At 40.5% G+C, this 20,505-nt stretch overlaps 1 protein-coding gene across 29 annotated transcripts in view; it reads right to left on the bottom strand.

Moving 5' to 3' along the window:
- Positions 1-20,505, bottom strand: part of CLASP1 (cytoplasmic linker associated protein 1) — a 276,145-nt gene that overhangs the window by 111,383 nt on the left and 144,257 nt on the right. For all 29 annotated transcript variants that reach the window (XM_043576525.1, XM_043576524.1, XM_043576531.1 and 26 more), the window contains exons 9-15: positions 14,459-14,611; positions 11,480-11,553; positions 10,281-10,373; positions 9,231-9,376; positions 7,656-7,791; positions 6,567-6,637; positions 2,734-2,793 (exon numbers count right to left, since the gene is read on the bottom strand). In XM_043576525.1, coding sequence (XP_043432460.1) covers positions 2,734-2,793; positions 6,567-6,637; positions 7,656-7,791; positions 9,231-9,376; positions 10,281-10,373; positions 11,480-11,553; positions 14,459-14,611 — 733 coding nt within the window. The remainder of the gene's footprint in view (positions 1-2,733; positions 2,794-6,566; positions 6,638-7,655; positions 7,792-9,230; positions 9,377-10,280; positions 10,374-11,479; positions 11,554-14,458; positions 14,612-20,505) is intronic.

Below are 20,505 nucleotides of genomic sequence, written 5' to 3'. Positions count from 1 at the left end.
TGGCAATAAATACATACCTATCAATAATTACTTTGAATGCAAATGGACTAACCGCTCTAATCAAAAGACACAGGATGACAGAACAGATAAAAAAGCAAGACCCATCTATACGCTGCCTACAAGAGACCCATTTCAGATCTAAAGACACATATACACAGAAAAGTGAAGGGATGGAAAAGTATCTATCCCGTAAATGGAAGTGAAAAGAAAGCTGGAATAGCAATATTTATAATGGACAAAATAGATTTTAAAACAGCATATATCACAAAGGGATCAATCCAACAAAATATATAACAATTACAAATATTTATGCACCAAACATGGGTATCAACAAAACACCCAATACATAAAGCAGGACATAAGAAACATAAGGGAAGTAATCAATAGTAATACAATTGTAAAGGACTTTAACAACCCATTTATATCAATGGATAGACCATCCAAACAGAAAATCAACAAGGAAACAGTGGCTTTAAATGGCTCATTGGATCAGATGGATCTAACATATATATTCAGAACATTCCATCCTAAAACAGAAGAATACACATTCTCTTCAAGTGCACACAGAACATTTTCCAGAGTATATCACACATTAGGCCACAAAACAAGTCTTGACAAGTTGTAAAAGATCCAAGTTATACAATGCATCTTTTCCAAACTGGTTTCTATGAAACCAGAAATCAACCACAAGAAGACCCAGGAAAGAGCACAAATACATGGAAGTTAAAGAATATGCTCCTAAACAATGAATGGGTCAACCAAGAAATCAAAGAGGAAATAAAAAAATACATGGAGACAAGTTAAAATGAAAACACCACAGTTCAAAATCTTTAGGATGCAGTAAAAGCTATTCTAAGAGGGAAGTTTATACCAATGCTGGTCTACCTCAAGAAGCAAGAAAAATCTAAAATAATCAACCTAACCTTACACCTAAAGGAGCTAGAAAAGCAAACAAAATCCAAAACTAGTTGAAGGATGGAAATAATAAAGATTAGAGCAGAAACAAACAAAATAAAAACTAAAAAAACAACAGAACAGATCACTGAAACCAGGAGCTAGTACTCTGAAAAGATCAACAAAACTGATCAACCTTTAGCTTGCCTCATCAAAAGAAAAAGAGGACCCAAATAAACAAAACCAGAAACAAAAGAAGAAAAATAATAACTGACACCACAGAAATACAAAAGATTATGAGAATATTATGAAAAATTATATGCCAACAAATTGGGCAACCTAGAAAAAAAGATATATCCCTAGAAATATATAACTCCCCAAAACTAAAGAAGAAATAGAAAATTTGAATATACTGATTATCAGCAATGAAACTGAATCAGTAAGCCAAAGACTCCCAACAAATCAAAGTCCAGAAACCACATAGCTTCATAGGTGGATTCTACAAAACATTTAGAGTTAATACCCATTCTTCTCAAACTATTCTAAAAAACAGAAGAGGAAGGAAAGCTTCCAAACTCATTGTATGAAGCCAGCGTTACCCTGATACCAAAACCAAATAAAGACTACAAAAAAAGAGAACTACAGGCCAATACTCTGACGAACACAGATGCAAAAATCCTCGACAAAATATCAGCAAACTTAATTCAATATATTAAAAAAATCATTCACCACCAGCAAGTAGGATTCCTAGGATGCAAGGGTGGTTCAATATTCACAAATCAATGAATGTGATACATCACATCGACAAGAGAAAGGATAAAAAGCCATATGATCATTTCAATGGATCCAGAAAAAAGCATTTGACAAAGTACAACATCCAGTCATGATAATAAAAGATATACAATGGAGTATTATTACTCAGCCATAAAGAATGAGATTTTGCCATATGTGACAACGTGGACGGATCTAGATCTAGATGTGACTATCTAGATCTAGTCACAGAAGTGAAATTAAGTCAGTCACAGAAAGACAAACACCATATGATTTCACTCAGATGTGAAATTTACGAAACAAAACAAAGACAAACTAAAAAACAGACTCTTTTTAAAAAATTTTTTTAAGTTTATTTATTTTTGAGAGCAACAGAGACAACACGAGTGGGGGAAGGGCAGAGAGAGAAGGGAAAGAGAGTGAGAGTGAGAATGAGAGAGAGAGAGAGAGAGAGAGAGAGAGAGAGAGAGAGAATCCCAAGCAGGCTGTGCACTGCCAGCTGGATGTGGGGCTCGAACTCATGAAACCATGAGATCATGACCTGAACCAAAACCAAGAGTCAGATGCCTAACCGACTGAGCCACCCAGGCACCCCTAAAAACCAGACTCTTTAGCTAGAGAGAACAAATTGGTGGTTGTCAGAGGGGAGGTAGATGGGGAGATGGGGGAAATAGATGAAGGGGATTAAGAGGACACTTATCATGATGAGCACTGAATAACGTATAGAATCACTGAATTACTATGTTGTACACCTGAAACTAATGTAACAGTATGTTACCTACACAGGAATTAAAAAATAATTAAAAAAAAAAGTTAATTGTGGCTGTGTAGTTGGTATGGTGCACACTGGTCCACATCTCTAGGCACACAGTATTGTAATCAATGAAATTCACTAAAAGTTTCTGCCAATATTAAGTGCCTCGCATCAGTAGAAATAACAAGTGTAGCCATGCAAACAAATGCTTAGATTCCTTTGATTCCTACAAAAAAGCAGGTTGGACCACTTGTTGAGACATTAAATCTCAAGATTCAATTCAGAGGGGAAAAAACAGCCAAAGAAATGCTTACCGTTCCAGTGAATGTGTCTGCCATTCTTGTAAAAGTAAATCTAAAAATTCAAAACAGCGCCTAAAGATTGTAAAGAAAAAAATATGTAATTTGGTTATTTTTATGTTAGTGAAAATAAAAGCTTTTTTTCTTCCCATGCTACTTTTTAGAACTGGCAAATTCCTTCTAATTAATGGGCTTCAAAAAATGGAACATCAGAGTTGGAATCAACAGTGACTGAAAACCTAAGCAAGTAAAAGTAATCAAGCATCAATGGCGATCAGAAAGTAAATACACAAGACACAGAAGAGACAGGATACAAAAGTTCCCCTCAAATCAGGAACCGCAGCCTTGTGGCAACATTACCAAAAGGGCCTATCACTGTCATTTGTTTTTATACCACCTCAAATAATATGTTAATATAAGATGTACAAGTGCAAAAAAAAAAAAAATCAGCGTACATTATTACAGAACCAGGCGATTGCTCCTTGCATTAATTTCACAGAATGCCTTGTACAAAAGAAAAAAAAGTAAAAAATACCCTGAAAAACAATTTTCCTAAGAAGATCCTAGGTAGTGCTTAAAATGGATTTTTCCCTAATCTACTCATCTATTTTCCTCTCTTTAATCTTTCAACATCCCTTCTTGTCAAGCCTTTTCACCTTTGTAATCTTTCTTGGTCTGATTTGTGCACGAAAACAACTCTGGTCTCATCTCCTTTGGATTACATCACTGCTTTGGGTCCTACCTCTTTAGAACTTGTCAAAAGCCCAGGGTCTTTATCTCCGCGGGGGTAAATCTTAGTAGTCTTAGGAACTCATTCAAGGAAACGAGTAAGAGGGTAATTTTTCTCTAATGACCAGACTGTCGTTCCCATGATCCTCTCAATTCACAACCTCAATAACCCATATAATTAATTACTCAATAAATCTTTAATAAACCTACCCTCGATGTTAGAGATAACAACGGTAACCAAGACATAAACCAGCAAACAAGACAGACAAAGGACAGTTCCCATGTGCCATGAGCACAAGGGGGCTCTTCTTAGAACCACACAGAGCTATTCAACCCAGTCCTGGGGCTGCCAACAGTGTGCGTGCCTGCGCGTGTGTGCGTGTTGGTTGTGAAGCAAACTTTCTCCAAGGAAGGACACTTACCCATACCTGCATCCTCTCTCCTCTGTCACTCTCCCCACACTGGCCCCAACCTAGGCCATGTTTATTCTACTTCTCCTCCGTTCTTCATGTTATTTCCTGGTCTGATTTTTCTTGTCTCTCTTTTTTTCTTTAACATGTGTGTATATGTTTATATTTATCTATCTCTTAGTGAATACAGTCATCTTTGGTGCTAATTTTGGTCTTAAATGCATGTTAGAACAATCTATTTAATCAAAAATATGACCTTTAAGTTAGGTTTTATTTTCCACTTTTCAGACTAACATACAAAGAAGTATTATCAATGTTGGCATTCTTTAACACATCATTATTTAAACACATCAGGTTAGAACTCGTCTCTTTTCTTTACCAACTCCTACTCATCATTCAAAATGCAACTCAATTTTCAACCTGCCTGTCAAGTGTCACTGGAATATACCAGTTGGTTTTAATCACTGCTCTCTGAATTCCTAAATCCACAATACAGGTGTTGTAACTCACTCTTACACGGCTCTGCGTTACTGTTTTTAATCTCCCTATCTAAATGATATAAATTTCTCAAAGGCAGGGAGACTGTACGATCCATTTCTTACAAATTCTACGAAGCCGAGCTAGGTACAGGCTGAGGACCTAACAGAAGGACCTAACCTTTCTGAAGGCAAAGGGACGAGATGGTCCCTATTACTTCTTTCAGCATTAAGACCCATGGTTCTGACTGATACACACTCTGACTAAATGTAAGAACAGTAATCTGTGTGTGTGACTCAAAAAGTGGTAAAGGGGGAGACACTTCTACTGTCACAGTGAATGTAGGTTACTATCCGTTTAGCAGCAAAGGCCAGAATTGCCCAATTCTGGGGACTGAACAGTGTTCTCCCCAAATTCCTATGTTCCAATGCCCACATGATAATATCTGGAGATGGGGTCTTCAGGAGATCATTAGGTTCATGCGAGTTCATGAGATGGGGGCTCTAATGATTGGGCTGGTGCCCTTCCAAGAAGAAACCCCAGAGAGCATGAGATCTCTCTCCACCATGTGAAGACACAGCAAGAAGTCGGCCAGCTGCAAGTGACCCTCATTAGAACTCAACCATGCTGGCACCCTGATCTCAGACTTCCAGCCTCCAGAACTGTGAGAAAATACACTTCTGCTGTTTAAGCACGCAGTATATGGTATTTTGTTGCCAGTTAATACACTAAACATCCTACAACAAACATCCGTTTCACCTCATCAGAGGACCTTGGCCTTGCACATTCTGAATTTCTCCTGGAAATCTAAAACAATAGTGACAATAACATCAGCAGCAGCAACAAATTCTAACAGCTGGCATCGTTTATTAAGCTTACACTAGATGTCAAACTCCTTTACCCAATGACTGAACCCCCAGAACAGCTCTGCCCCAGGGGTACTCTCGTTCCCAGCGGGTCAGAGGATTAGTCAGTGGGAAGAGGTAATGCTTCAGCTGCAGTCTGCCAGGTTCTGAAGTTCACTACCATCCCTCTCTCCTGCTGACTTCACCCTCTCATCTCTAGAAGGAGACGCTGGACTGCAGGTCAAGGGTAGATTGCATTCCTCAGTGATATACAAGTGAGCCATGCGGTTAGAGATGAAGCTTTTTCAGTGGAAGGTGCCAATTTCTTCCTTCCTGGCTTTACAAAGGTGGATGATTCCCCTCCTCCCTCATGACTTTCACAGAGCTGTTAATAAGATGGCTATGGGGCCGCCTCACGCTTAGCAGGCTCCCCTACTGTGGAAACCCAGCAGGACCAACGTGACATGCCAGAAAAGGAGGGAAATGGCGGGCAGCAAAAGTAAGCTGGGTTCCAAGCTTAGACTGAAGGGCTCTTTCACTGGGCTAGGATCGGACAAAGAACTCCAGGAATGTGGTCAAGAGACTGCTGCCCAGGCCAACCATGAATTCACCCTAGGAAGCTCCTGATACGGTCCACTGAATATCCACTGGTGTCCATGAATCCCTTCAAAATCTACATAAAATATTCTGTGTGTTTACATTTTCTTGGGAAGAGGGGCCACAGATTTTATTAGATTCTCAACAGTCAAGAACCACAGATCCCAGCTAGAAGAGGCCCTACTCCTGGGATGTGATCTATGGCAGCTCATGTGGACACAAGACTAGGCAGGGACTTGGGAACAAAGGGCTAGCTAGCTACGGTATCTCCTGGATAGTTGGTCTCTCTCTTGGTTGGGATTCAGAATCTCAGAAATCACTGTCAGAAGACAGAGACAACATATACCTCCTCCTACCCATGTCAATAGTAAAGATCTACCGTTAATTTTTATAATGTTTTTTTTTCCCTTGTGTGCAATTACCACTTTCATTCAGAGAAGGGGTATACCAACAATTTAAGTAGAGGGACTATCTTAGAAAAAATGTACAGGCCATCTTCTACCCCACTCTCTCCAGAGCCCCCTTTCATAAACTCACACACAGACACACGTGTTCTCTCTCTCTCTCCCTCTCCTCTCTTTCTCACATACACACAAAATAATGGAGGTTGTCCAAATTTATTTTCCAGACTATGTAGATCATGATCCCTTAATCCAAAGGCATTTACTGCAGTGATCTTAAAATAATTTTAACATCTCAAACATGAACTTGTTTCCATGGACGGAGGTTTGGAACTTATTTTGGTTTTTAAACAATTCAAAAATAATGAGGAAGCTGTTTAAAAATTTACCTTCTAACTGCGACAGACTTAGAGGTACAGTTGCTTGTTATGACAGGTATTAGCCTAGGGATGTGTGTGTGCTGCAGAGAAGAACAGAAACGGAGGTGAACACCTGAAAATACAAAACTAAAAACTAAGACAACCACTTCATTACTAAACTACCTAAAGCACATAAATATTCAGATTAGAATGTCGCTGAGCTTAAAAAGGAAAAAAAATTGCACTGGATATTGCCAAAGGCCATGACAAAATTCACAGAGCCTGAACAGACCAGCCGATGATATGTAAATAAATCTAACAGCAAAACAAATGACTGGTGGGAAGTCTAAATAATCCGGCAGTGGAGATCTAAGTGAGTTCAATAGCGGTCAGCAGAGCAACGTGTTTTGATGCTGTTTCAATGGGAATGTTCAATGATGGCTTTGGGTTTAATATTTCAAGTAGGCAGTGCAAACAGAACTAAAAATAATACAAATAAGTAACCCACAATGATTTAATCAGGAATATTCTGGATAGGTTTTAGCATCACCACGTCCCAGTTTCAAGGGTTGCCTCTGGGGAAAAGGGACTTGAAGGTGGGGAGAAGGTGATGTGGAGAATGTTCATTTTAAGCCTTTGTGAGCTATCAGGTTTTACTGGGAACGTGTATATAAGTTACTTGGATAATTATTTAAATTTAAATAATGAGTGTTTAGAAACCTGAAAAGAGTATTTTGTTCCTGGGCTTAAACACAAGTAATTAAATAAAAACTTTAGGTGAGTAACAAAGCCACAAACACAAATACCTAAAGTGGAATGACTGGGAGTAAAGAACCAAGTGTAACCCCAGAAGCAGATACAGATATTCAAATATTTAAAGCCAACGATGAGTAAATAATCAACACATGAGTAGGTACACCATATTCATAATTCACATTATGGAGTATTAAAAAAAAAAAGACTCCTATAGATAATTAAGGAGGGGGGAGGCTGATTCGTATATACAACATAGTTCCAACTGTACATAATGTTGCTAATGAAAAATGCCTCTAGTACTGCTTATCAACCATCGTTTATTACCACTTGCTTATTCTATGTATGGCCCCAAAATATACTTACCCGAATGATTAACCTAACAGCTACAACACCGGAAGTGGCCATAATTTTGGCACTGTTTGGAATTAAATTAAAGATAGTTGGCATAATGGCTTCAGCTCCATGGTCAAATTTATTTCCCAGAACTGATGACAGATGCCTACAACAAGAAATGAACACTGCACTGTAGCTGTATCCCTTGCAAACAGTGAAACAATATAAACCTCTTAACATTCTGTAAGGCTTTCCTTTAAAGTTATCTAGAGATAAAAGGCAAGTGTCTACATAAGACACTTTAAAAACACTTCGTGGGGTGCCTGGGTGGCGCAGTCGGTTAAGCCTCTGACTTCAGCCAGGTCACGATCTCGCGGTCCGGGAGTTCGAGCCCCGCGTCAGGCTCTGGGCTGATGGCTCGGAGCCTGGAGCCTGTTTCCGATTCTGTGTCTCCCTCTCTCTCTGCCCCTCCCCCGTTCATGCTCTGTCTCTCTCTGTCCCAAAAATAAATAAAAACGTTGAAAAAAAAATTAAAAAAAAAAAAAACCACTTCGCGTGTGCATGCTGTGGACTTGGCCAAAAGACATTAGCCCATGAGCTCGTTCCTTTCATTTCTTTTAAATAAATCATTTCCAACTAATTAGTCTTAAAACAGCAAAAGACAGGGGCGCCTGGGTGGCTCAGTCGGTTGAGGTCTGGACTTTGACTCAGGTCACGATCATTCGCAGTTTGTGAGTTCAAGCCCCGCATCGGGCTCACTGCCGTCAGTGTGGAGCCTGCTTTGGATCCTCTGTCCACCTCCCCCCTCGATGCCCTCCCCCCACGTGAGCACGCTCTCTCTCTCTCTCTCTCTCTCAAAAATAAATATAACGTTAAAAATTTCTTTAAAAAACAGCAAAAGACAAATTGGTCATATACCAATTAAGTGTAGAACTGAGAGAGCTCCCTCACCCTCTTTTCCTTTTGCCCTGTTAAAAACCTTTCACATGTATTATACACGCTTCCATATCTGATCCCAGCCAAAACTGTAGACAGCTGCAGTACCTCCTTGCTGTTGCTGCTTCTTTTGACATTCTGACATACTTTTCAACACAGAAGTTCCAGCTGCAAACACTGATACAGTTTTAGCTAGGGTAAAACTTTACTGTCCTATCTGCCTTTGACTTGTAACTTTATAGATACAGTACTCTTCTAGAAACAAACAAAAACTTTGATAATCATGCTATATCCTGCCAGCAAAATCAATGAAAAAGCCAAGAGACAGAAGTTTATATTATTTCTTTTTTCGTATTATTAATAATAATTGTGCTCGCTTCGGCAGCACATATACTAAAATTATTAATAATAATTGCTTCGAGTTTAAAATAGAGGCTTCAGAGCCAAGTCACTGAATAACATTTAAAATCTGTCAAACTTTAGGTAATTGGGCAGGAAATATTGTAATACTATAAAAGCACCAACAGAAGAATAAATGGAATAGGTCCTGGAGACTAGTCAGAAGGTACATTAAAGGGACCTGCTGGGCACATTCAACGAACCATCTCTGAAGCGCTGCAGTGAGACTATTTGAGGATGTGTGAGAATCTAAAGCGTGGCAGTCCTTACCCCAATGTGATGCAAGCTTCCCGCACTACCTGAGACCGCAGGTCCTTAGCAGATAGTTTAAAGGCTCCGTCCAAAAGACGCAGATGTTGAAAGAAGTTATCGTACTCGGCGGCACCAGCCAAAAGTAAAGATCTGATCTTTTTCAGCTGGTGGAATGGAAAAAATTAAGAGATACACACAACAATCCTTAAAACAGGATATATAAAACAACTGAAGCCAACAACTGTGAGAAATCAACATCAAAGTTAACTGATCTCAAAAGTTTTCCCAAAAGAATTCAGCCAATTCAGTACCTGCTACCATACTGAACAAACCCACATATCACAAGTAAGAAGTTTCAAATGTAGTATATCTCACAATTCTACAAAATAGATATTTTACTTGTAAACATTTTTGCTCCTCCCCTAAAGCTTACCTTCCCCAATACCCAACTCCAGCTGCTATCCGTTAAATGACTCGAAGGAAGAAGCGATCCTACAGTCTTTTATATAGTATCCTCCAGTGTATCATTACTAAAAGGTTAGTCTGAGTTGAATGGAACGTAGCAGTCATTTCACAGCCTTGCTTCCTGCCCAGCCAACCGCTGTAAAACAGCTTTCCTCAGATAAGATATACCTTCACTGTAACGCTCCCCTCACATTTCATTAATCCATTTTTTAAACAGAGGGAGAGAACTTTCCAACAAGTGATAGGAAGAAAGAAAGGAAGAGACGGACACACCCTGAAAATGCCACTAAGAAAAGCCAACTTACTGGCCAACAGTCACAATTAAATCTGGACTAAGGCAAGAGTGGAGGCTGTCTCCAGACGTTCCACATTACATCTTTTTTAAAAGTACAGGATATACTTAAAGGCACAGGTTGGCCCGTTTTAGAAACAGGAAGAGAAATGAGGTACTCTACTAAAAGGGTAAGTGTAAATATGGTGATTTATATTTAAAACATTTACTACTTAAAATTCATCAGAGCTATACCCCAATTGCATAATTCAGTATTTAGAACATTGAAATAAATCTAATGAAAATGTAATCACATGAAGTCAACGGCTTACAGCATTTACTCTTTGCTCCCAATCATGCTTGTCATCAGATAATATTTCCCTAATCTTGTTTATGGACTCCTCCAGGTCTCGGCTGGAATAAATCTGTAAGCAAAATTAATTTACAACCAATGTAAGAAAATTTACAGAATCAACAAAGGTTAGTTTTTAATTACAGAAAGTCAAGAATACTTAGTAATTTCATTTTTCAGAAGGACTTATGAGATAACCTCCAGATACATCTGTCTTCGAATGAGCTTCCTTCCCATTGGGAATATATACCCACGAGATTTGATGCTCAAGTACAGATAACCATGCTTTGAGCACAGCTTCACCGTAAACTTAACAGATGGTCTCATGCACAGAAGAGAAAGGAGCCGACTGGGGAATTGTCAGTGATGCACAAGGCCTTTATTACTCTTAGTATTATTTAGAACACCACATTTTACACGTAACTTCAACACTCTCTTCAAATCTTCTTTCTCATTTACGCTTACATCTTACTAATAAGGTAGGTAGGGGAATAATCAACCAACAGTGATGCAAGCTTGGAAGGTCAAGGACTTAAGGTAAGGCTGAACCCAAGCTGAGCCTATGGTGCCGGTTATCTGACTTATGGTACTTATGGCAACCAGGCAACAGGTAACAAGTGACTCACGCAGGCAGAGCACCACATTCGATGCAGGCTGAGGACAAGTGTTATTAGCCCCCAGTCAACAACAAAGGACACTGAGGCACAAAGCACTTAAAATGTGCATACTCCAAACGTATAAGTAATCCCTGCTTCGTCTGTTAGGCACTTAAATGAAGCATCAAGGTGGCATAAACTTGAGCTTTGATTAATCTGTTCTTTATAGCTTTTCAGACATCGCAGTCCTTGAAATTTACAAATTTTTCTAGGCATGGTTCTTTGTTCTCACACCTAGTCATTGATTTTCTTTTTCATTTACGTGACCTAAGCCACAAACGTACTACTAGATCAAGCAAGCAACTTCTCTCCAGTCCCTACTGAAAGATCACTTCACTTCTGCTGTGCATTTTAGCAATACAAGGCACTGATGTCCTCTCATCTGCAAGTGCAGACCTGCAGTAGGTCTTAAGAGGTAAAAATACCTCACCTAGAAGGGGGCCTCACATATCATGTATCTGAAAACTAAAATTTGACGAGTAAGCCTACCTGTTTTTAATCAAACTCGAATATTCTCACTCACCTGTACTACAGGTACGTCATCAAATGCTTTAATAAAGTCCTCTTCATCAACAGCACCAGCTCCTTCTTTTGCAGCTATAAATAAGATTGGTTTTCAAAACGTGAATGGTGTGCACAGGGGTAGTCTGAACACACACAATCCCCATTACATTATGGAAGATTTGTGGCTTTGTTACAAGCCTTAATAAAAATTTAGAGTGTTGTGGAACTGACAAACATTACTAACTCTGAATATAGAGATGAAATGTCATGATTCTACAATACTGCATACGTTAGTGTAAAGTCACTTAAAGAGACTACGTGTTAAGGAGGACAGTTAGCCTTTAAGCGACATACATCAATTATACTGCAGTTGTATATTAATCTAATAAACAGGTATATAATAGAAAATTTAATCCTTCGGGGAATAAATTAGGTTATGTTATTTTTAGGCATCTAGTATAACAAATTTGTGAAATATTCAAATAAGTGCTCAAGAATTTAACATTTCATTTCAACTTTGTATTACTCTCAAAACATTTCCATTTCCTTGAACACATGGTAACTGGGTCAATTTTTTACTTATGCACTAGTAAGAATTTTCCCTCCTAAAGGTCTTGTAAGAGGCTCTGTATACTTAAAGGTTAATTGCTATCATTTGAGAGAGAGTTTTTTCTTTCGCTAACATGAACTCTACTTCACACATGAAGATCATGTGACATTTTGTCAAATCTTTTTTTGTTTTTTCAGAATAAAGGTTTTAAAATTGGGGTTTAAGATCACCCTTGAAACCCTCATTGTTAATGATTCACACTGATAGAAACCAATTTGACAATAAATTCCATATTTAAAAAAATGAATTACACTGATTAGTCTGAGTGCTTTTCTAGTGTTTCTTTGCAGACAAGTTATTTGGTGTTTAGGGTCCTCAAAAGTAGACAAGGCTTTAAAGACGATTCTGGGAGCAATAAATGCATGTCCTCACTTTCAATGAAGATTCCTCACACCGAGTTCATAGCTGTGGTCACATGACAGTAACATCACACCATCACTTGGTGCTCAGTACCTGTTTTGGTACAAAGACTGAATCCCCCTGAGCAGACAGGTCCGGAACGCTGCTCTGGATAAGTGCTGCATCACGTACCCACATACGTAAAGGGACTCAGAGACCAACCATGGTCCACGAGCCCCAGAATCAGACAAGGAGGAGTCAACAAGGAAATTCATGACTGCGGTGTTTAAACAAAATAGAAAAAAGGGTAAGAGCAGGGCCAAGATCTCTACATAATCTAGAGCCGGGACTTTTGGAAGGGGTATGGGTGTGGGATGGGAAGGAAATCAAAGGGGTCTAATGATGTAGAAATTTCTAAGCCTCATTTGTGGAACTGATGCCTCCCAAGAATAGATTTTTCCAATGAAAGATGAGAAAGGTGGTTCAGTCATAGAGGAATGAAATACTGGGTACGTGCTGTAACACAGATGAACTGTAAAAACATTACCCTACATGAAAGGAGCCAGACACAAAAGATCACATTTACATGACTCCATTTCTCTGAAATACCTAGAACAGGCAAGTGCCTAGAGGCAAAATGCAGACTGCTGATCACCAGGGGCTGGGGGAAGGAAGAAATGGGGTGCGACTGTTTAAAGGGTCCGGGGCTTCCTTTCAAGAGTGGAAAAGCTTTTCTGGAACTAGGCACAGGTGGTGGCTGCACAATACTGTGAATACATGAAATGCCACTGGATGGTTACCTTTAAAATGGTTAATTTGGGGCACCTGAGTGGCTCAGTCAGTTGAGCATCTGACGTTTGATTTCAGCTCAGGTTGTGATCTCGCAGTTTCATGAGTTCGAGCCCCGTATCAGGCTTCATGCCAACCCTGCAGAGTCTGCTTGGTATTCTCCCTCTTCCTCTCTCTGCCCCTCCCCTGCCAGCATGCCTCTCTCTCTCAAAAATAAATAAGTAAACTTTTAGAAACTTATTAAAAATAAATAAATGGTTAATTTGATGTTTTGTGAATTTAAACTCAATTATTAAAAAAAAAAAATTTTAACGCACCAAAAACAAAAACATAAACAAAAACACAGATAGAAAGGACTAAGAACACCAACAAAGGCACAGCTTTTTCCTCCTGCCATCTGTGGTGTGAACACCCATGTCAGCCATCAGCGCAGCTACTTAACATGGAGAGAGAAGCTGGCAGCAGAGGCACCAAGCTGACAGAGGCACGACCCCAACACTCTAGGGCCAGTTCAGCAGGCCAGAAAGAACACCAGGAGGCGGCATTCTAAGTCAATCCTTCCCGCTGTTTTAACTTAGCTCATCCAGCCAAGCTCAAAAGCCCGGTGCTAACAACCAGTTCTAAAGGCAGAGGCCACACAATGTAAAGCGAAGAGATCTGTGTGTCAATTTTACATGTGACAGCAAAATGCAAGTTGTATATAACAAGGACTCAAATCGTCTGCATTGGGGAGTGGCAGAGGAGAGACTGAGACTAAGGTATCTTTGTAAATCAATGTTCAAAGCTTTAGGGAGCTGAGCCCTACCATTTACTTAGGTCAACATCCATTCCGGTTTCACAAGGAATAATGCTACTCGTAGGAACAAAACACAGAAGGCACACCATCTGACTTCTGGGAAGTCTCAGTGTTGGTAGACAGAAACTGACAAAAAAGTCCCCATGGTAATTGCAGGCCATCGCTGGAGCCTCATGGACGAATAAAGCCATCAGGGTGCACTCCTGTCCTGGCTCCTAGCTATGCTGGCCTCTGAGCTAGCCATATTCTCCTACCGGCTCCCCCCTTACCAACCCATGGCAACACAGCGACTCAAACTTCTACCCTATCAGCACGGACAGCACAGTGCTGACATAAATCACAGTGAGTAGAAACATACTGCAAACAGGACCACTTCATCCCTGAAGGACAGACACGGAAGGCAGTACATCTGGTTTTAAGAGCTGGCAGAGCTGACTCTACAGCACCCCACACGGTGGTCTTACCTGAAGACTTGGATCCAAGAGAGGAGGAACCAAGCCGGCGGGTGGTCCCCATTCCAACGTTTCTCCTTGAGCTGGGTGGAGCTTTGGATGATGTAGAACTAGCAGAGGAAGGTCTATTACCATCCACAGAATCTTCATCATCAAAATTTTTATCTGAAGAGTAAGCAGAGAAATCATTGTTTAAAAAAAAAAAAAAAAAAGGTACTTTTTCCACCCGAATGTAAAACAACAAACTAGCCTTAGAGATGAACGGTGTGCCTACTCTTGGGATGTGAGGTGTCAGTCCGGGGTCTAGAGAGGCCTTAGGTAAGTCCAGAATGCAGATACAAACATCATGTTTGCTTTCACATATCTAGAATGCTCTCCTGGCTCCAATTTTGGAAAACAGAGAAAACATAAAGAAGAAAACAACCTCTCATAAAACCACCACTTCATACAATTACTTCAACATTTTGGCATATTTCTGACCTTTCTTGCATGCATTTTTTTTTTAATAACAGCTGATGCGAGACTATACATCATTTGGCATTTTGCTTATTTCAAATATGCGCATTTTCCCAGGTGATAAAATATTCTTTGTAAATGCTGTCTTAGTGGTTGCATGGTACTCTGTGATGAGAAAATATCACAACTGAAATGGTCTTGTTAGGCATTCAGAGTAGTTCCAATACGTCACCATTAGAAATAACATTGCAACAAACACCTTCCTACTGGCATTTCTGTTTAAATTTATCACAATTTTAAGAAAAAAACCAAAACCTAGAAGCAATACCTACTGAGTCAGAGAGTATTAAAATTTTTAGTATACACTGCCAAATTTATTTTCAGAGAGGTCATGTATTTTTTTTTCCCCTGGAAGTTCAAAGAAGTGCCCAACTGGTCACACCTCTGCCAACACAATATGACCATTTTTAAATGTCAACCAGTTTGACAGGTGGAAATAAATGCTTCCTCGTCAATGTTTCATTTCTCTTTTGTTGGAGTTGAGCACTGTTTCTTCATTAATTCCAAAATTTTCTAAGCATTAGTGGATCCAAGGAATATTGCTTAGGTTGCATTTAAAATTAAAAAGAAAAAAGAAAAGGGCGCCTGAGTGGCTCAGTCGGTTAAGCATCCGACTCTGGATTTCGTCTCAGGCCATGAGCTCCTGGTTTCCTGAGTTCAAGCTCTGCACACTGACCACACTGAACCTGCTTGGGATTCTCCCTCTCTCTCTGCCCCTCTCCTGCTTGCGCACACTCTCTCTCTCAAACAGACCTTTAAAAAAAGAAAAAAGAAAGAAAAAGAAAAAAACATCTTTGGGCTTTTAAAATAATGAACATATTTAGGAACAACATTCGGATGACACAATTAACGCCATCATGGTGCACTTATACAGAGTACCATGGGCTTATACAGCAACTGTGAGTCATTCAGGAGGCTTAAACAGAGAACCAAGAGTAATTTAAAATAAAGGAAACAAACATCTGTAGCTGGCAATATTCACGATTTCTGAATAAGGGAGCTAGATCTTTTCCAACACATCTGAAGTAAATAAATGTCGAACAGAAAACACAAATACAAGCCTGTTTTCTTGACTTGTTGGCTGCTTGGTTCAACTATCAACAGTCAAGTCCGGTGTCTAATCATGACCCTACTGTTTCTCACAACTCACCAACAATCCACTTCAAACTACACGGCTTCTTTTATTCGACGCTGTTGGGAGCTGATCCATCCTTCTAAATGCATATCCTTGTGCAAATTACCTGCCTTCAACATTCCTTTAAATTTCCTAGATCACCTTATCAAGCAATCCTCTTTCACAGATGGTTCCTTTAATACACACATCACTTTCCCACTGATTCAGATATTCACTGGTCTATTAGTATCGACTTACCTATGTGGATTCAAAAGGTGATTCTTGGACTGTAAGCATATTAACAAGGTCCCTTCCAAGAGTAAAACTGAGTCTGATGTAAAGAACGAAAACAACCCAAAGAGAAGGTCAACCACTGAGCGCTGCCAGTATTAGCAGTGACAAGACCTGTTCTCAGCCCATCCGCCCTCAGGGGAGCTCTAATCACTACAGGAACAGTTCAAGTCTCTGGGAAAGGTGCATAATGAACAGGGGAAGTGAAGACACCATCATGCTTCACTCAGAAATTCATGTAAAGTCTGTGTAATTTTTCTAACATGGGCAGGCACTCCACTGAGAACTATATTCACTTAGTGGAAATTATTTTCAGAGGGCTCAGGTCACTGGATTTCCTGGGATTTCTCTATTGAAGCAATGATGGATTTTCAAGGACCAAACTCAACCTCTTTCAGCAAATAGCCAGAAACCAGACAGGGTACATAAAACAACTATTTCAGATGGGACAAGGGACAGTGCAGAACTGTGAGCCCTGAGAGGGAAACAAACCAGGTGAGCTACATAGTCACCCAACTTCCCGCCTGGAGATAATTCCCAGACCACCAAGTACAAGGAACGAGACCCTAAATTGAACCTAGAAGCCTCGGCAAGTTGAGAAAACGGAAATCAGAGCTCAGGGACGCTGAGGGGCCGGGCCGTAAGGTACAGGCAGAGTGCTAGGAAACAGGAAGCTACACAAAATGAGAGCTCTAGAAATGTACCAAGTTCTAGGCCATCATGTGGGAGTACAATTCCGCACACAAGGGAAGGCGAAAAATGACCAGGAAGCTATAAACTGAACAATTCCCAATGTCTGCACAAAGTAGGTCAGTGTTCCAGCACCAGAGTAGAATGTTCTTGGAGACTCACCCAAGGCACTCAGTGAGACACTGCAAGGGCAGACCTTAATAGTAGGGCTGAACTATTTCTGGAGGGAAGGTTACATTAAGCCTACCCTATCAAAGTTTAAAAACAGGCCTCAAGGGGGTTAGACGTGCAAGTAACTTAAAACCGCTCTGCCAGGGGCGCCTGCGTGGCTCAGCCAGTTGAGGTCTGACTCTTGATTTCACCTCAGGTCATGAGATCCCAGGTTTGTGGGATCCAGCCCCATGTAGGGCTCCATGCTGAGTGTGGAGCCTACTTGGGATTTTCTCTATCTCTCTCTCAATCTCTCTTTCTCGCTCTCTCTCCCTCTGCCCCTTCCCACCACATGCCCACGTGCATGCGAATGCTCTCTTTCTCTTAAAACAAACGAACAAACGAAAAAAAACTGCTCTGCCAAAGCAAAGCAGAACATTCTTTAAAGGAACATAACAAATGCAGACACTTGACAATATAGCATTCACAATACACAACACCTAATCAAAATTTCATCAAGAGAAGGAGAAACAGAAAAATGTGGCACACAATCAGGAGGGAAAAAAACATCAGAAAATAGTAACCAATTAAGAAATGGCAAAGATGATGGAACCAGCAGGTAAGAATATTAAAACTGCTACAACTGTGTCCAAATATTAAAAGAACAAATAGATATAATGAGAAAGAAGGTTTTTTAAAAAAAAATTTTAACATTTTTATTCATTTTTGAGAGACAGACACAGAGCACTAGCCGGGGAAGGGCAAAGAGAGAGGGAGACACAGAATCCAAAGCAGGCTCCAGGCTCTGAGCTGTCAGCACAGAGCCTGATGCAGGGCCCGCACCCACAAACTGCGGAATCGTGACCTGAGTTGAAGTTGGGCGCTTAACTAAGCCACCCAGGCGCTCCTAAGGTTTTTTATTAAAAGGACCAAATAGAACTTCTGGAAATTAAGAAAACACAGTATCTGAAATGAAAATTTCACTGAATGGGATAAATGCAGATTAGACACCATCAGCTGGGAAAAAAAACAAACAAACAGGGAATTTAAACACCTAGCAATAAAATTTAACCAAAATTAAGAAAAGAAGAAAGCCTGAGAAAAGTAAATGAGAATAGAAACTCAGACCTGTGGGATAGTAACAAGCATCCAACACACATGAAATTGTACTTCCCGCAGGAGCCAGAGAGAAAAAAAAGACACAATACCTACACAGGAACAAAATGACAGTGGGCTTCATCAGAAACTGTGTGTGCCAAAAGACAAAGGAACAGCATCTTGAAAATGGTGACAAGAAAGTATTAACCTAGAATTCTCTATCCACCAAAAATTTATCTTCTAAAAATAAAGGCTAGGGGCATCCTGGTGGCTCAGTCGTTCGGTTCAGGTCATGATCTCACAGTTTGTGAGTTCGAGCCCCGCGTCGGGCTGTGTACTGACAGCTCAGAGCCTGGAGCCTGCTTCTGATTCTGTGTCTCCTTCTCTCTCTGCCCCTCCCCTGCTCACGCTCTGTCTCTCCTTCTCTCAAAAATAAATAAACATTTTAAAAAAGTAAAAGTAAATAAATTTTTAAAAAGGCTAAATAAAAATGTACTCAGACAACACCAAAAAAAAAAAAAAAAAAAAGAATTCATCACCACGAGACCTGCACTCCTAAGAAATGTTCAAGGGAGATCTTCAGGCAAAGGGAAAATGATACCAACCGAACACGTGGATCTACAACAGAATGAAGCGCACGGGAGATTGTAATCAGGTGGATAAGAAGACTTTCTCCTCATATTTTAATACCTGTGAGGGACAACTGGCTGTGTAAAGCAAACATAAAAGCCCTCAACATTTAGTTTCTATTCTTTTGACATCCTCCTGTCCTGGGCAGGTAACCTGGCAGCCAGAGGAAGGATGCCTGTTGGCAAAGGAACGCGGGGCTTGGGCTACGGGCTGCAGTAGGGGGATGCCAGGCGGACACTGGCAAAGCGCGAAGAGAACGGAAGCAGTGCAGATTCGGCCCTCAGCGGGCTTGTATTTCTAACAGTGAATTATAACTTGGCCAAATGTACTCAAGAGGTCACATAATGATGTGATGCCCCGAGGAGGAGTGTGTTTCTTCACGAATGTCTGCATGGAAACGCCTCCCTACGAAGGGAGGTGGGGGAAAGGGTCACCGAGCAGCCAGTGTTGAGTTTTTTTTAAATGAGCTTTAAGAGTCCCAATCAGTCTTTTTATTTACTCCCTTTGGAAATAAAATCTAGCACACTTTCTTATCGTTGTTCCCCTCCCCCCACCCCCAACCAGATTAGAAGCAACTAAGTATAGGAACAGTGAGAAGGGGGCATGGGTGTTAAGCACAGTGATGTTAATGACAAGTGACAGTTGAAAGCCCGATAGCTACACAGAAGGTAAAAAAAGCAAACACGCGACTAGAAAAACCCCCGAACCCAAACTGCTCCGAATGCCAGCATCAGCACAGAGGTCGAATCACAGTCACGCAGCCTGAGAGCACAGCAGTGGTGGCTCCCAACCGCAAGCCTGTACCGTCAAGATTCAATGGTCTCCATGTGACCTGTGTACTAACAGAGAAAGTAATTCACATGTTCTGTTGGAATTAGAAATCCAGGGGGAAAGGGAAGAGAATGTATTCGTTTTCCAGATTAGCAGCTGGACACACTGCTTTACATTGAGATACTTCACCCGAAAAGGTGTTTGGAGAATAACAGCCAACTGGGCCTCTCATGTGAAAACCAACACAAAATAAGTCTGCCCTGTGCTTCCCAGAGTTTTGAACACCCAGAAATTAAAGTCAAATTAAAAAGGAGGTTAGGCCCTCGGAAAAGTACCAATTCCAATTAACTAGGAAATTCTCTTCTATAGAACATGTTCTTCCTTAACTGGACAGAGAAGCTGTACTCGTATCTGTGTCTGGCTGTGGTCACAGAAAGGATCCACTCTGGATACAGCCCCGGAGGAGCCTCCAAGGCCCAGGTTCCAACAGAGTGCTTTCTCAACAACTAAGCAGCCCATACAGAACTCTACTTGTCATTTAAACCCCCTTTTTGTCAGGGTTTCAGCTGAGCAGACAAACGTTAGGATACAACCTTTTTTCCTACCTTTAAGACAAAAACATGTGAAAATGAGTATTTTTAGCTATGCTAGCTTGTGCCACTTACATTAGTTTAAAATTTTTTCACACTGTTATGACAACATATGTTACACAGGAAAATGGTCTCCCTGAGCCCGAAGGAGTAACTAACTGATTCTACCTCTAGCCTCCACTGCAAAGAGTATCATCTGAGGGTCACTA

This window comes from Prionailurus bengalensis, chromosome C1 (genome assembly GCF_016509475.1).
Source record: "Prionailurus bengalensis isolate Pbe53 chromosome C1, Fcat_Pben_1.1_paternal_pri, whole genome shotgun sequence".
Taxonomy (NCBI): domain Eukaryota; kingdom Metazoa; phylum Chordata; class Mammalia; order Carnivora; family Felidae; genus Prionailurus; species Prionailurus bengalensis.
This window is presented reverse-complemented; position numbering and strand designations above follow the sequence as displayed.